The sequence below is a fragment of the Anopheles moucheti genome, chromosome 3 (genome assembly GCF_943734755.1).
Source record: "Anopheles moucheti chromosome 3, idAnoMoucSN_F20_07, whole genome shotgun sequence".
Lineage (NCBI taxonomy): Eukaryota > Metazoa > Arthropoda > Insecta > Diptera > Culicidae > Anopheles > Anopheles moucheti.
The window spans coordinates 45052923-45069793 of NC_069141.1; the positions used below are offsets into that span (position 1 = coordinate 45052923).

General features: G+C 39.2%; 5 protein-coding genes across 5 annotated transcripts; 1 reads left to right on the forward strand and 4 right to left on the reverse strand.

Annotated features, from left to right (window-relative positions):
• Nucleotides 1-1123: 1123 nt before the first annotated feature.
• LOC128300785 (ER lumen protein-retaining receptor) lies at nt 1124-3311 on the reverse strand. The gene has a single exon (XM_053036977.1). The coding sequence runs from the start codon at nt 2854-2856 to the stop codon at nt 2218-2220; it is 639 nt and encodes a 212-aa protein (XP_052892937.1). The 5' UTR covers nt 2857-3311; the 3' UTR covers nt 1124-2217.
• Nucleotides 3312-3729: 418 nt separating this feature from the next.
• Nucleotides 3730-4875, reverse strand: LOC128303830 (ER lumen protein-retaining receptor-like). Its single transcript, XM_053040908.1, has 2 exons — nt 4678-4875; nt 3730-4619 (listed from the first exon to the last, which is right to left on the reverse strand). The coding sequence occupies exons 1-2, from the start codon at nt 4678-4680 to the stop codon at nt 3969-3971; spliced, it is 654 nt and encodes a 217-aa protein (XP_052896868.1). The 5' UTR covers nt 4681-4875; the 3' UTR covers nt 3730-3968.
• A 584-nt stretch (nt 4876-5459) lies between these two features.
• On the reverse strand, nt 5460-8033 carry LOC128302154 (uncharacterized). Its single transcript, XM_053038903.1, has 3 exons — nt 7997-8033; nt 7373-7498; nt 5460-6685 (listed from the first exon to the last, which is right to left on the reverse strand). Exons 2-3 carry the CDS (start codon nt 7421-7423, stop codon nt 6551-6553), a joined length of 186 nt encoding a protein of 61 aa, XP_052894863.1. The 5' UTR covers nt 7424-7498; nt 7997-8033; the 3' UTR covers nt 5460-6550.
• A 1667-nt stretch (nt 8034-9700) lies between these two features.
• On the reverse strand, nt 9701-12723 carry LOC128302743 (putative nuclease HARBI1). Its single transcript, XM_053039603.1, has 4 exons — nt 12616-12723; nt 12472-12549; nt 11036-11467; nt 9701-9862 (listed from the first exon to the last, which is right to left on the reverse strand). Exons 1-4 carry the CDS (start codon nt 12721-12723, stop codon nt 9701-9703), a joined length of 780 nt encoding a protein of 259 aa, XP_052895563.1.
• A 2234-nt stretch (nt 12724-14957) lies between these two features.
• On the forward strand, nt 14958-15469 carry LOC128304387 (mitochondrial import receptor subunit TOM7 homolog). The gene is made up of 2 exons (XM_053041568.1): nt 14958-15127; nt 15227-15469. The coding sequence occupies exons 1-2, from the start codon at nt 15031-15033 to the stop codon at nt 15286-15288; spliced, it is 159 nt and encodes a 52-aa protein (XP_052897528.1). The 5' UTR covers nt 14958-15030; the 3' UTR covers nt 15289-15469.
• Nucleotides 15470-16871: the final 1402 nt, after the last annotated feature.

The window sequence follows — 16871 nt, forward strand, 5'->3', positions numbered from 1 at the left end:
GTTAGCTGGGATCTTTCTTCCTCAATCAACAGGCAAAGTAGAACAAAAACTCAAACGTAAACACGTTGTCGCAAAGAATTGTACCCTTTACGACGCTGTAAAGTTTCTATCGCTAATAGTAATACATTTTCGTTACTTTTCAATGCAATCCTTCAATTGATTATTGTTTTGTTTTTATACAGAGGTAAATTTGTTGAAGAATGTAGAATCACAATCATTCACACGTGTGCTGGTATCTCGTATCTTCAGGGTCTGTCGATGATTCATCGAAAAAGATAACGTATTGTAGCAACTTTAGATACTTGCAGGCTATCTGTGGCTTGATTTAGCCGATATGTTCTACATTTGGAGAATACCTGGTAGCATGATGGTAGCGGAGCCGTTTTTCACATGAACAGACCGGACCAAAATCGCATACGGACCAATCTCCCGTAGCAAAAGGACTGACTATTCGGCTACGTGGTAAAATAAGTCGATACGGCCCGGCCGTTCTAACGAAACAAAAAAAACCCAAAAAGCAGTTTATTGTTAAAGCACAAAGATTAAAACTATAAAAATGATCCTAATAGATATAATCTGAAGACATATTTATATTCATGCACCTCGGCTACGTTCTTTTTCGGAACAGCATACCAGACATAACATGCCTTTACCCTTGTGTTTATCGTTATGTTTTATCAGACCCGTTTATGCGGTGCCAGCCACGTGCGAGTTCGAATAAAATAGGACCATTTGTTTGTTGGCTAGGTTTAAATCATCACATTAAAATACACACGCATATTAATTGCTACGTTCCGCGTTTCAGCCTAGACATGTAGGGATTCTTCTTTACAAAATAGTTTTTTGGAAGAATTAATCATTTCGAAGCTTTAGCCCTATCTTCATTCCAAAGTTCATCAATCGCTAACACAATGTGTTTCCTAATCGCCACTTTTCATACACACTCCGTACTCTTAGAACGGTTAGCATTTACCATCAAGCTACAATGGGTTTAACATCTGTTCAAACACACGCTGATTATGAAATCCTACATGTACATCACTATATCTCGCACTGCCTCAGGCTTTGAATTGTTTAATTTCTTTCATTGTGCAGCGTTCGGAAACACATTGCTTTGGTTTATAGTTCATTTATTGTAGCATACTGTTGATGACTGCATTAGTAATTAACTAAATAATGCTACGGTAGTTAAAGTGGCTCTTTTTCGGTACGATACCGATTGAATCAACCACACAATACTAAGACAGCCATTTGGCGATGGAATAGTATCTGTTTCCGTTTTCCAAAACATAGTTCGGTGTATGCATGGGCTAAACATGAGCAAATAACAAAGCACAACGGTAATAAATATAATGAACAAAAGTACATTTGGTCTGCCTTGAACACTATGAATGTGTGAAATATGAATTGTGTTCGTAAAATGCAACATTTTTGGAACATTTCTTAAGCTGCAAAATCGAATCAAGATAAATAATTTCAGTTAAAAAATAACGTAAGAAAATGTGTTATGTGATTGTTACAAAAATCGCAAGTAATGTTTATAAAACAACATACCGAAAATACATTGTGTCCATTTACGAACTTGTCCAAGTTACAATATTCAATCAAGTAATGAACCGCAGTTTGCTTCCGAAAACTGCTTCCTAAGTAAAACCTGTTTAAAAAGAATTTGTCGATTGTTTTCAGTTTTCCGATATTTATTGAATGTATCTCTTGCATGCTAAACTGTGCTAATAGTATGTTAAAGGTTTTGTTTTTTAATGTTCTTCCTACATATCGTATGCAATCTTTAGCATTATGTCCTCCACACTTAACATTTTCTCATCTAAGCCTAGAAATACACAAATACACAAGTAGCAGGAAGAGTGTAGCTCGAGAACAGCCACATAACGGAAAAGTAAGAATGGTTAGCAGGGATTTAAAAATAAAATTAAAGTCGCGCAGTTACCGCCATCGTGTCCCTCAGAAGACATTTAACATTTTCTGCTTATTTTGTCTGCTGGCTGGTTTTTTTTTGTTTTATAACCGTAACTAAATTCACTGGCGCAACTGCTCTGTTTTGCCCTCGCGCGGTATTAATGCAAGTTCAATTGTAAATGTATTGTATTGATGTCGTTGCCGAGGCGTCAGCCTTGCCCAAAAGGAATTGCTCTACTTTAGTCCTTTCGAACGAATCCGCAACCAATTGCCTCACTGCTGCTGTTTAACGAAAGTCACTTACGCCGGTAGCTGTAGCTTTTTGCCTTTAAGAACCTTCGTAATGTACAGATAGAAGAAGTCGCAGTACAGAATCGTCTGGATAGCGCCGGCAAAGATGGCAATCAAATCATGGTGGCCCTCCGCATAATATCGGTAAATCCAGTTCAGCAGGTACAGTGCACGATAAGAGCCGAGGGCAAACAAATAGTGGCTAGTGATACTTTCCGCCTCGCCTGTTTTGCTGACCAGGAACAGCTGCGGCAGAATGGCAACCGCTTCTAGATAGATGGAGAACGTCCATAGGATCTCCAAAGGTGTGAAGGCGCCATTGATCAATAGGGCCAGGAGAAAGCATGGTACAAGCAGGAACTCGATGCGGAAGGAGTCGTGATTGTGGTCGTAAGTAGCTTTGAACTTGACGTACATCAAATAAATTGTTGCCACGGATGTACTGATGAAGACCAGCTTCATGAAGGTGTTGTAAACGCTGATGAACGTTGTCACCAGGTCCAGGTAGCGGCTAATGTAGACAATGGCGAAAAGAATTTGCGATTTGCCCGATATTCCAGCACATGATCTGGTTTTCCATATTTTTATCAGCAGTAAAATGATCGCAAGCAGATGCGATAAATCACCGGCCAGTCTGAAAATATTCATTTTCGCAAGTTACTGCACTTCTTTGTCACGGTTCTTCTGGATGCGACAGTATATCTGGCCTTTGGCCTAATATAGGTGGGACTCGCTTTTCCTCCTACTAGTATGCGTTTCCAGTAGTCTTGAAGTAGTTTACTTTTGGTTCTACAGTAGAAACAATCTCAGAATGATTCTATCACTGCACCACCCCAGACGGAGACGGCCCGTAGAAGATGATGAGATGACACGAAAATATACACGCAGGCTAAACAAGACGGGGGTTCGTTCTGCACACGTAGTCGGGTTGCCGGTAGCTTTGTCAGGAAATCAGTCCTTTCTCAATTTCCGCCTGTTTGCAGTTGAGCCTGACCCGAATGGATCGAGCTGAAAAGTTGCTGGAAAGTAGAACTTTTTCACTGCTTTAGCGGATTTTTTACTGAAATTATCGAAGCAACCGGACACCGACCGACTGACGTGTAAACACTTCTTCTTATTGTTGTTTTTCTTTATTCTTAAAATGGCGTTGATAGTTTTGACATCTGCCAGCATTGCCAAGGTATATAGCGAACGAAACAGTTGGCACATTGGGATGCATACAGAAGCTTTTGAATTTTTATCAGCCGGTATGACTAGAGGACAGTTTCCATTTTAATTTTTAAAAAATTTTAAATAATTGTCCTCATGAATGTCGACCTATATAGTCTACATTTTGATAAGTAATTGTTTATATGGTTGCTAACAATTCATTCGAGCAATCTTTTTCATTGTAGGATATGACCTAACACGTGGTTGCCGAAATAAATTTTTCTTTGAATTTCGATACAGTCTTGCATCAGTTGTCTTTGTACAGTAGTCTATCAACTGTCTTCAATTTATAATTCTAGCATGGAGTTCAGCTTTTTTCAGCAGGGAATCTTTATTTCAAGACGAAACTTTTAATGCAAATCAAACATTTGTATCTATCGAAAAATATGCGAAGGGATAAGTAGCAAATGTATCGCCCGCCACCGATCAGCAACTAACGATCGAATGTTACATCAATTTACAGATTTAAGCTTTCTTAAAACTATACACATGTACGAATACAAAACATTGAAGAACTCCCTACAAAGCATGGATTCTTGTAGTGCAATAAACTAGCAGATCGTACTAACCGTCACGATGCGTTCTCGATGCTTCAGAGTGGCAATACGCAATGCCAACAGTACAAACAGCACTGTCTGCACGCCACCCGCTATGAATGCCAACGGATCGTACAGTCCATATTGGCCGTACCGATCGATCCAATGAAGTATGTACAGTGCACGATACGAGCCAAGCAAGAGCAGATAACACTTGAACCATGGTTCTACATGGAACGTTTTGCAGATTAAATCCATCTGCGGCAGTATGGCAACAGCTTCGAGAAAAATTGAAAACGACCACAATATCTCGAACGCTTCCATGCGATAGTTCACAAAGAGTGCGGTCACGAAGCAGGGCAAAATCAGAACCTCATTGTAGAAGGTGTCATTTTCGCGGTCGTATGTTTTACGGTAGATGCTGTGCATTAGCAGCACCGTTATGAGTGTTACGCTGATGAAGAGCGTCTTCATCAGCACATTGTAGACGCTGTAGGTTCCCGGGAATGTGACGAGATCCGCATAACGCGTCGCAAACACAGTGACGTACAGAATCTGTGTTTTTCCCGATACGCCAAAGCATGACTTGGTGCGCCAAATGTTGAACAGCAGATAGAGTATTGCGAACGCGTGGAATGAATCCGCCAGCAACCGGTATCCAGTAAGCTGTGAAATATGCAACATACATAAAACGGACCGCAGCTAGTAGGAAATTTGTACTCACCATTATGATCACCTGATCCTATTAAAGCACTACACTAGCCAGTTGTATCGCTTTGCAATACAAACTGTATAACAACCACTCGTTGCTACTTTGCTATCCACAATATGAACGTAAAATGGAAGCAGAAAGGCGATAGCAGAAAAATCATTACACAAATGACAACATACAGCGTCGCACTACTCTGGCTGCTTCGATGTATTTATTCGCTGTGCAAGTGTGCAGCAGTGATTCTTCTCGCGAGATGCGTACGGACAGCCTGCTTCTGCAATTCGCACACTCGTGCAATATCGGGGGAAGTCCCTGTTTTACCATGCGACGCGTGCTCCATGTTGGTATTAGTTTGGCAGCTCAAACCGGTATGGCGGTTTTCCCCATTCAATCGGCGAATATTGGGAGAATAGAGGCAATAATAAAAACAAAATCTCAGGATTTGCCTGCTAAGCAACAAGTTCCACTAGTATCGACGCCGGGGAATTATCAATTGAAATAGGAATGTACAATTCCTTTAGGAAAGTTCATTAGGAATGAGCAAGTAACTCTATCTCTCCTGGTCAAGGAATTGTGCATTTAAATGTTCAATGCACCATTGCGCATGCATCTCTCCATACAACAGAGACAAACATATGCACTATTGCAGCTAATAAAACAACAGAATGGTCCTGCTGAAGCGGACGACGACTTTGATCGATTGTCCGTGGTATCATTATGATAGCTGTCAAGGTCATCATTGCAACAGGAACCCATACGTGGAAGGTGTCTTAGTTGGACATCACGCAACAGTATTGAAGCATTGACATAGTTTGTATTTTATTTATCTTTCTAACTATCACACCAAATCCGGTCTATCGTAAAGAAATCAAACCTTTCAAAGTGGTTTGCCCATATCCTAGCGCAATGCTCTTTGGAAGAAAAGCCACATTCGTTCAGTTATACTGAGTAAGCTTTTTTGTCAAGTTACAAGATACTTCCTGGTTTGGTATGGATAGTTAATATCCCACATTTTTGTTACTATTTACCGCAATTTATTTAGCAGGTAGTCGTTCCAAATTCCATTCGCATTCCTTACTGGGTTCAACACAAATTCATCGTTGGCCAATGGATATGTGGTACTATATAAATTTCACTCGCTTGCTCTGCAGTCTTTACTGATTTCATACCCCCAAGTAGTTACAATAAATCAATCTATTCTAAGCTTTCCTTGTTTGTTTCAATGTGGTAAAACAAAATCTGCGATACAATGATGAACTAGCATCGAACACACATACACCACTCGTAAGTGTTTTGCAATTTTACATCCCTACAACACTTCATCCGTACGTATAGCTCAAGCTAACATGAAGAGCAAATTATAAACCTAAATGCTACACAAATTAAAACAATTAGGAATTAAATCTACGTTCATGAAACTTTCACTCAGCTTAAAGAGCATTGTCTGAAACTAACGTAAACTTTCAGTCTGTAATTCCCTAAGGACTGGACAGTATATAAGCTGCTATCAATTGTATGCTTTGCTACATGCAGAGTCCGTACCGGAAGCTGTGTGAGTGTGTGTGGCCAATGGGCAATTTGTTTTGGATTAGTTGCTATTTCAAATCACCTACGACAATTCTAAAATATGTTCCACCGTAAAATCAGTCGGTCTGCATTGTACGATTGAAAAACGTAAGCTCAACAGAAGGGGTTCAATTAAACCGATATATTCTACAAAAAAACGTTGAAATATTCACTAATGCCGTAGCGCCATCAGCCTTTCTCCGAAATTACGTCTTGCGATGCTGTGATACAGAGCTAACTTTCAATTTCATTTGATTTCCACGGACGTTTCAGGTTAGATAGGTAGAAGGTAAACCGGGTGAAACCAGTGGCCGGAATCTTACAATTTCCTTTTAGCCGGTTTGGTTAGCATTTGTTTCATACTAAACGAGGACAATCCAATACCGAGTGCTGCTAGAAGGGCCGCTGATCTGGTTGTATAACGATCCGTGGACTTGCTAGCCACATCGTTAACCTGTAAGAAAGAAAGAAATCAATACAACGTAAGCCAATAACTTAATAAGAACATTTGCAGAACATTTCGCAACACATAATATTAGTGGAACCTTCGCATTGCGTCCCTGTTTTTGAATCCATAACACAAAACAAAACAAATGAAAAACCGTATTCTATAAATAGTCGATGTCTGAATGTCAAGGTAATATATTTTTGCAAGCCTTGCCTATTATTATTTCTAGCACGTAACATGAACAGCGCACATGGACAAGCATTGTCGGCGCAGAATAGAGCGCAAACGACGTCATTGATAAACATCTGTCTACGGAGCAATAGTTTGTTGATCATCGAAAAAGACCGATAAGACATGCTGTTTGTATACAGAAATTAACGTGAACTTTATTCCCGACGCTGTATCATTCATCGTATTTGACTCTTTAAAACCGCACTATGCGCACATGGTTCAATTCTATTGGAGCTTTTCCTCTTGTTGAAGAAACAAAACATGCCTAAAGAGGCATGCACAATGCTTGCATTGTGGTGAATAATACTTATGTGAATCACGTGATCTAGAAAGAGGAAACACTTAGAACTCAGTGCAGATTATTCACATAGCAAAACATAGCAAAAGTGAACCAACTATATTTTGAAATAAATTTACAATATAATCGAACGATTGTTTCTGCGTTTCGCTTTTCCAACTTACCTGTCCATAGTTCAGACGAACGGCATATCGGATGGCCTGTGTCGTTTTCATGCTTTGTCTTCCCGCACTGTTGCTGGTTTTTCGAGATGGGTTTATTCAGGGAAAATCCCTAAACGACAGCAACGCCTGAAACCGTGCAAAAGTTTTTAAAAATTAAAAGTTTCCAACCAGAAAATTACAATAAAGTAATCAAACAGACGTAAAGAAAGGAAAGGTCGTAAAACGGAACTTCCTGGTCAGGAAGTTCTCCTATACGACAAAGCAATGACAAAAAAATCCCCTCTACGATCCACAACAGATGTTCTTTGTTTGGTGGTCTGTATGTTCAATTAATGAATTATTGTTAAGAACTAAAGATCAGCATTATACACTGCACTGCTCTGTATTCAAATATAAACTGTTCGAAAGACTGATGTTTGCTAACACTTTGGGTGAATTTTATGTAATGCTTTTTTTCTGCCAGCCAAGAGTCGGGAAAATCGCTTTATATGTACGTAATGTAACAACTTCCAACAACTATACACCGATTCAAACGGTAAACAATTCTAACGAAGAATCGTTAAAGTGCGAACTACATTTACTAACTTTGCACATCAAATATTGTAATATAAAAAATGTACTAACTTCGTGCAACCTTCACGGGGTCGGAAATAAAATCAGATGGGGCGTTTACACGAAGATTATAATTAATTTTTTTGACAGATTGAATTAATTTTTCCTCCGACAAATTAATTTTTTCCTCCGAAAAATTAATTTTTGCTCCGACAAATTAATTTTTTCCTCCGAAAAATTAATCGCTACTGTCAAAATCGATTAAAGCTCTGGTACCCTTTAATTGTGAACAAACAGTGAATAACATTGGAACATTTTAGCAGTGGTATGTATTTGTGTATTAAAATATTGTGATAATTACCAAATGTTTACTGAAAAATGTTTTAATATTATTTTTTTAGCAATGGAAAGCGAAAACAATCGTTCTAGATTGGTAAGTTTGTGCGTGTTTTTAGCGGTGCCGCATTGAATCGCCACCGAGAGTAGTGTGTGTGTGTGTGTTTTTGAATTTGAATTGAATTTGAATGTTTCGAATTATTGTTGTACATTTTACATTCGGTGTTGTTTTTGTGCCAAAAGAATCTGTCCCTATTATGATTATGATTATTTTATCTTGTTCTATTTGTACCCTTGCTGCCCTGTCCATCGCCTTCCTTCCTTCGGATCCTTCCTGCGGATGCTGCTGCTCTTGGTGCTCCGACCCAAGTAGCCAGATTTGCTTAAGCAGCCAATTTGGCAACGCTAAAGATCGATCTTTAAATAGGTTGTTTGCAGTAGATAACCAGCCTCGAAGTTCCGCGAATTTTTAAGCAACCTTTAAGCAGCCCTCGGCCAAAACGTCAAAAAATGTGAATGCCTGACTACACGGTGGAGCTGTTCATATCTATGGCTTTATGTTGCTTTTTTCTTATTTATTAAGTATCGTTTTCTGAGATTCGAACCTAGGGGTTTTCAGAGACAGCAGAACAACTACTTTACTAATTCGGCCATTTAGTTTTATTACGTCACATCCTAGAAAATACATATATAAATGATACCAATCTAAATGGAAAAAGTTAACATTTTCGTGTACATTCTTTTTCATGTTTTGTCTATTTAGGTATCAATTGTTATTTCGGATTTTATTATTTTTATTAAATTATTGCAAAATAATTGTATATATATATTTATGTATCGTTGACTTTTTATTACACAATAACACAAAACAAACGAATGCCACTTATTATCACTTTCAATCGGCGGGTGCTACGAACTTTGCCGTAGTTTGTGAGCCTTAATCACAGAAGAGTATGCGCTACGAACTATGTTGCAGGAGCAGATAACCTCGCGATCGCAAGGATATGATGACTGGAGTACATAAGGAGGACCCTCATCCTTAATCGTACGCATAAATCAGATGCGAATTGGAATCCAGCACGTTGATTTAATACACCTTTACGTGGATTAAAACCATTTTATTTTCACTTACAACTTCCCGAAACGGATGGCGTCGTTTGCGGAGCCGTCATTTGACAGTAGAGCTATCATATTGTAAACAAAGTTCCAACGAGTACCGTGTGCTTCCAAAAGAACCGCATAGTTCCGTCGGGAACTTTTAACCGACTACTTTGGAACTCACGAGTTCCATCGTGCGCTGCGTGCGGTTTAAGCAACCCCAAGGTTCACACATGGTTCGCTTTTTCACTAAGCAGCCCTCTAGCAGCGTTATGGTTCGATTTCAAACGTTTCAGGCTATTTGGGGATGTACTGTCTGCCGTTGATGTTGTCCTTTGGGGTTTAATTAACTGTCCGCAGCTTGTGCCGCTGCTGTTCCTGTTGTCCACAACACTCTCCACTGTTGCTGAGGTCGCTGCTGCCCTTGCTGAAAACTGTACTGCCCGGTGTTGCTGTTGCTAAATTCCTGTTATTGCTGTTGCTGATGCCACTGCAGCTGTTATACTTTGCAACATTTAATTTTTACAGTCATAATCCATTCATATTCCAGCCCCGTCCAATGGCGTTCCTAAACTCTGAAAGGCAGAAAGGGCTAAGTAGAATAACCTTACTTGCAGTTGCGTAAAATGTTAACAGCAACGGGATAACACTTAGCTGTTCGAATGCAGCTCAACTGGGTTAACGTTATTTGTGTTTTCTTATTTTTTTTCGGAGTAATTAATCGGTTTCCCCTTACAATGATGGTTTTAGAGCAATGAAGCTAGCCTACGGCTGGTGAATGAGGTCGAGACCAGACATATCCTGTGGTCGAAACGTAGCCCTCTGTACAAAAACAGTACGCTACGAGGAGATGCCTGGTCAGAGGTGGTCGAAGCCCTAAACCTCACCAAGGAGGTGGCGGAGAGGTGTTGGAAGAAGATGGTTGCCATTTACCGGGTCAACAAGGCGAAGATAAAAAGAAGCCAGCAAACTGGATCAGGTGATTGATAGTGGGTCGTAATTAAAAACTGATTAATTTACAAAACATTCGTTTATTGCAGCTTCTGCGGATGTGTTCCGGCCGAAGTGGTTCGCCTACGAGGCAATGTTGTTTTTAGACGACACTATGACCGACGATGAGCATCTGAATACGGTATGTAACCATCTCGCATATATTAAAAATATGAATTTATTTACGGGGTTTGGTTTGCAGATTTAGTATGTAATTCTTTTAATTAATTTGGTGGTGGCTCTAAAAAGAGCCGATTGGTTTTTGCTTACTGTAAGTAAGTCACTGATTTGTGTTCAAGGCCGTGCAGGTGTCCCTTTTAAAGTTTGTACCGTCTAACGAGTCCGACGATTGTTGCGAACAAAATCGGATGCTATATGCTTCCGAATTTCCAGCAAACGATTGGACGTCCTAGTCGAAAAGTTCTGCAAGCCAATCATTCGTCCCGTCGATCTTTCGCCTTCCACTCTTCCATTGTCCGGTGTGTTGGCCAATGGTGGAGGAGCGTCAATGGAGCTTGAACCACGTTTTCTTATAAAGTTATGTAAGTAAACCGTAGTCATTACGATGGTCTTTACTTTCTCGGGTTCTAGAGGAATCGTCCCTTTATAAATGCGGAAACGGTTTGCTAAAATCCCGAACGCATTTTCAACTACCACGCGAGCTCGAGAGTGACGAGTATTAAATACTCGCTCCATACTTCCTGTAGGATGTTCACCTGCGAAGGGACGTATGCAGTATGAAGTAAAGGCAAACGCCTTGTCTCCTAACAGGAAGTATGGAACGCGGATGGTGTAGGGAATCCGCAATGGCTCAGGTTCTGGGATATTAAGACTGTTGTTTTCCAAACGCTGGTACAAACAACTATTCTTGAATACACCTCCGTCTGAAATGCCTCCTTTTCCTCCAACATCGGCATGCAAGAAATTGTAGTCAGCGTCGACTACCGCAAGTAGTACGATGCTGAAAAAATTTTTGTAGTTGTAGTACTCCGATCCACTGTGGCTTGGTGCCCGAATTCGAACATGCTTGCCATCGATGGCACCTATGGCATGGGGGAAATTCCATCGGTCTTCAAATTTTTTCGATACTTCTCGCCATTGCTGTGTATTTGACGGCATCTAAAAGAAGAACATAACATTTAACATTAGTTTATTTATTTGGATATTTATTGATTAGCAAACCACTACCCCGTTATTTAATGATATGTATTTTATAATTCCTTATTTAAACAATACTAACATACCTTAAGATTAAATGTATTTGTTTTATTTATTTTCAGTTCTACGACGATGACCAATCGGAACAGCACTCCTCCCAAAGTATCCCAACACCACCAACCACCCACTCAACACCACCAACCACCCACCGAACACCAACTACACAACCAACAACATCAACATCCTACTCCCAAACACTTTCCTCCGCAATAGATAGTGATCGTGCCAACACTTTCGGCCAGTACATCACCGCATGGCTCAAATCTTACGAAGGTGCCGATCAGCTGCTGGCTATAAATTACGTCGAGAAGGCAAAGCTGGCAATGGACGAATACTATCGTAATCGCAAGAACTGAGCAGAGGTAAAATATATATTTAGTAAACCAATATTAATCAATAATACTACAATACTTTTTTTTTGTTCCATTTAGGCCTTAGGTCGAGCAGCTGGAACTCGAACGACACAGAAAACTGTACCAATAGACTTTAACATGTCTGGTAAAGTTCCATGACTATGAGTCTTGGACGATTTTTTTCCTTTTGTCAGAACGGCCTGCCCGTCGTGTCTTGAAAATTTTAAGTTCCTCACATACCTGTGATATTTATATAAGTGATCAAAACAAAAAATCACTTTACAGCAAACGTTAACATGTAATTATTTTGTATTTATAACTTTGCGATTATAATTATTCTATAGCAAAAAGGCTGTTATGATTTTATACACTGTTTAAATAAAGAAATATTTTTGTTAACAAATAAGCAATCATTGTAATAACATTATCTTTTCTTTTGATGACATATTTGATGATACTTTTAAGAAAATACAAACAAGTAACGGAGTGATGTAAAAATTCATAAGTTACTCTACATGTACGTTCTTCAGAAGAACAAAAAACAATACTTACTTTTACATAGCTCCGTAGTTGTTCGTTGAGAACCGCACACACATCCTTCACAATGCTACTGATTAACGACTTGGAAACCTAAAAAATAACCGCATTACTTTTAATAATTTTGTTTATTAATATTATTAATCGTTTGTTGCTTACACGAAATATAAACTGCAGGCTGGTGAATGTTTCTCCAGTTGCCAAAAAGCGCAAAGTTATCATTAACCTTTCTTGGGCCGTGACTGCTTCACGCATATTTGTGTCCATCCTCTGAATTCTCGGCCCAACAAACGACAAAAGATGATCAAAATCTTCCTTCGTCATCCGTAGGAATGTTTTAATCGTCTCATTCACTTGTTCTGCCATGATGGTGTCCATCAATCGGTTCCCAGCCTGATCTCTTCGATGGAACATTTCGATTGCCCACCATCGACGTGTTCTACGCTCTCGTCGTCCGTATGTATGGTCATTATCAGTGACCGGTACAACACCGTCTTCATTCATTTTTTCACAGAGCTTAGATAGCTTAGAGAGCAGTTATATATATTTCACACCGTTTCTCGAGTCACTATGCAATAAACACCGTTGAATTTTGTTTGGATTCCGCGCGCTAGACCACAACAAGGATAAAATTGACATAAATTGCGTTTATACATTCAGTTCAAGATCGCGAGTAGAGGACTATCTGTCCATCAAAAAATTAATTTGTCGGAGCAAAAATTAATTCAATCTGTCAAAAAATTAATTTTTCGGAGGAAAAAATTAATTCAATCTGTCAAAAAAATTAATTATAATCTTCGTGTAAACGCACGGAGAAGAACATACTGCTCGATGAACGCGAGGCTATTTCATTACGGACAGTTTGACAAACTTTGGTGATTCCCGAAAATTATCGCTCGATTTGACAACTGGAAACGCGTTCTCAAGGTGCCCAAGCTCCAAACGTCACACGAAAGGGCGCCCGAAAATGCTACCTGCGGGCGCCCGAAATTGGTACCGTCGGGCGCCCGAATAACGATGGCTAAGGCAGGTTTTGACATTTGCAGTAGCCAAAAAATTGGCAACGCTGCCAAAAACAAAATTTTCGGTTCCATCCTGCCTCTCTCCCACCATTCCCTACCAGTTCTTTTTTTCTTCTATGCATCCCCCAATCATTTTACTGTCTATATTTAGAATCGAACTCGTATTGTGTGTGTCTGAATCTTCAGTATGTTATGTATTTGTCTTTTACGTCTGTGTTGAATTGGGGGTTAATATAGTGCTATAAAAGCACCCATGATGAATTTGCGCTAGATGCACCAAATCGATGGTGCAGTAAAAGGTCGGTATGTATTTTGGTTTTGTTGAAGCCTCAGCCTCAGTGAAAAGTGTTTCCTGAATTGAATGGAGGTATAAATAGTCTCTATTTTACATGCATTTTCAGACACTGATTCCAGTGGAACAGCATCATCATTACCGTCATCAAACCATCACGAGTTTGTCTCGTCTTGTTTTCGTGTTATCGTAGCGTAAACTATTGTAAATACATCAGAGGAGCAAATATTATACAGCAAGAACTTTGCTTGAAACCATACGTGCGATTATATTATCTTTTTTATGGCGCAGAATATCACATGCACATTCATAGATCGGACGCGGTGAAGAAAATTGTAACCCATTTTAACCACTGCGAGGCCATCTCTGGAGCTGTTGTGCGATGTACAAGGATCATCTACAGGTTAAGGACCCTCTTCTAGTACAAGATGGGCCTGAATCATGGTAAAAAAAGCACATTCATTCCTTTCATTCCTTTCGTGATCATGACGGTGATACCGGTTGCACGAACATAACGGTGAGAAATATGCGAATAACGCTTTTTTCACTATGGTAGCAGATGCACAAGACTCCTCATTGTTATTTTCTGCATGGAATCAACTGTATTTCACACAATTGCTGAAAAAATTGGTTCGCTTCTGCAGCGGCTTCTCTGATGTTGTTTACGTGAGCTTCTTCTTCTTCTTCTTGATGACGGTGTGACACCCAATATGCTGCCCAAGGTACCAACATCAACAATAGCAATGCCCTCGAAGGTGGGCTAAAACTTGCAAAATGTTGAAAAATCGTCTGAATGTTAATCAAACGTGTTTGCAAAATTAGGTAAAATCTTCTTAAAGCCATATCAGATAACATTGCTGACCATAATGCAGTAAAAATGCCTTAAAAACACGTGCACTCTTCGACTCTGTAGCGTAAATCGACAATGTTAGCCCGTCCGGCTGTCTTTTGCATCCTGGGTGGCTATAGGTTGAATAAATGTTTTGTTTTATACAAAAAGCACTTATCTTTTGCATTGAAATACTGTTTCAATATTCAATTTTATTTCCTCAAAATATCCCCTCCTTCTTTCGCCTTCAATCTGTTAATTTATAACCGAATCCAATATGTTGGTACCTGTCAACGTGAGCATAGTGGCGCAGCCTGTCCTGCTCGATAGTGCGAAATGTCATTTCTACCGACAACCGCATTGTATTTACGCAATTGATTGTTTTCGCATTTTGGTGTTGGCTCACGATTTACAGTCCTATCAAGGAAGAAATGTTGTCTCCAGGCGTTAAAGAACGCATCGGCGTTGTTTTCGAGGTGGTAAAGACCTCCTTTCATTGGGGTTTCATTCCAACGTTGCTGTATCTAGGTAAGAGTGTAAACCTTTACATAACACGCCCGTTTCAACGTGGGTGACTGCAATGCTGCTTGCTTGAGCGTGTTGCTAATGATGTGGTTTACGTTTCAGGATTTCGCAAAGGATCAGAGCCCGGTATGCCGCCACTAACAATAGCAAACTTATTATGGTAATCTGTTAGCAGCTCAGCATAAGTGAAACATTCCGAGTGTGTATCTATTAAATGGGAATAAATCACCTTTTGTTCTGAGCTAAACATGATTACAGGCCGTGTACAAGCGTACGTGTGTTCTCAGGGTATTGCGATTGATATCATCAATCAATTTTGGACTATACATGTGCAAGCTATTCTTGAACCCAATGTTCAGAAGACATCCCGAATTGTAACTTAAATTTGCATTATTCTTTAGAATAATCCGCTCCTCGCTTCAAAAGTTAGCTTTTAATACATAACATACTGGTTTAGTTGAGTTTATTTGAGTTGTTTTAAGCTTATCCATACGAGAATTTTTCGTATTCGTAATTGTATTGTATTTTTCATATCTGGTTATAAATCCAATTTTCTTTAGGAAGCAGTGATAGAAGTTTATCTTCTTCTTTGACGAGATATTTCACATCACGAATTCAGCTTTCAGACGGAAAGCTTTTTTTTTAAGATGGAAAGATTACCATCATAAAAATTCATCCGATTGATAAAATCAGGGATTAAATACCCCGGGATTATCATTGTATCTAGTTACTTTAGCACTCTGGATATGAACGATGAGCCTATTCCGGGATCTTTTTTGTATGGAAAAGCAACATGTATTTAGTGCTAGGAAATAGGATCAAGATCGGATTCTGAGATTCGTACCTTTGTCAGATTAACCCGCATTCAATCTTGAATGTTGGATCTTTTGGATGTCAAGTCCGGGTTTCCACATACTTTCGCGAACTGCATAATTAAAAATTAAACCTGCTAAAGCGATAAAGTGTGTGGGGTATTCCGTTTGGACCGCCCGTTTGAGTTTCACAATTGGCATGTCCGCGGATTAGGATCGTTGAAGATTTGTCATACATCTCTATCTCTCTTACCTTGGCGTAACGACCTACTAGGTCATGCTTGCCATTGCTGGCAAGGCTTTAATAAAGTTATAACAAATTATCTTATCTTTTTTTTACATAAATTCCAATTTGAATGGTAATTTCTTTACATTCTTTATATTTCTTTTTAAGTTTTGTTTTAAATTCCGTGGTAACCTAACCTTAAAGTAACCCTTAAAGTAACCTTAAAGTAACTTTATATTTATATTGCAAGTTGTTTTCTCTTCTTTGAGCTTCTTTTCATACTTTATGAGCCATTGTTTTGTTAATTGTGTAATGCTAAACTTTACAGTGATTTTTATTCTTTTGTTACATCGTTCCTCATCCGAAATGCTGTAGATTTTCTTTCTTGGTGAACTGAATTTACAAGTCCTATAATAAATTGTCTTTCTCTACATCTTAAAACACTAATCTAACCGTTTTAATAGTCTAGAACAACAATTTCGTCAAAAATAAGTGGCAAACATTTTCCGATGAAAAACTGAACAATTTACACTCTCGCTCACCAAGTTTCTTCGAAAGGAAGAGGCAAATTTTGCATAGTGCAAAGTGGAAAGTTACTACTACACAAATTTTTTGGGGCCCCCGACACGGCGAGGCCCTAGGCGACCGCCTACACCGCCTACCGTTTGATCCGCCGCTGTACTCACTTTAATAGTTCTTTGACTCAAAT

Excerpts from the sequence above, each read along its gene's own strand:
- LOC128304387 (XM_053041568.1), top strand. The coding sequence starts at position 15,031 with ATGTTGTCTCCAGGCGTTAAAGAACGCATCGGCGTTGTTTTCGAGGTG. Across the intron at positions 15,128-15,226 it reads TCCAACGTTGCTGTATCTAG|GATTTCGCAAAGGATCAGAG; the intron begins GTAAGAGTGTAA and ends TTTACGTTTCAG.
- LOC128302154 (XM_053038903.1), bottom strand. The coding sequence starts at position 7,423 with ATGAAAACGACACAGGCCATCCGATATGCCGTTCGTCTGAACTATGGA. Across the intron at positions 6,686-7,372 it reads TTCGTCTGAACTATGGACAG|GTTAACGATGTGGCTAGCAA; the intron begins GTAAGTTGGAAA and ends TCTTTCTTACAG.
- LOC128300785 (XM_053036977.1), bottom strand. The coding sequence starts at position 2,856 with ATGAATATTTTCAGACTGGCCGGTGATTTATCGCATCTGCTTGCGATC.
- LOC128302743 (XM_053039603.1), bottom strand. The coding sequence starts at position 12,723 with ATGGACACAAATATGCGTGAAGCAGTCACGGCCCAAGAAAGGTTAATG. Across the intron at positions 11,468-12,471 it reads AACTACGGAGCTATGTAAAA|ATGCCGTCAAATACACAGCA; the intron begins GTAAGTATTGTT and ends TTCTTCTTTTAG. Across the intron at positions 9,863-11,035 it reads CTACAGGAAGTATGGAGCGA|TATAACAGCTGCAGTGGCAT; the intron begins GTATTTAATACT and ends AATGTTGCAAAG.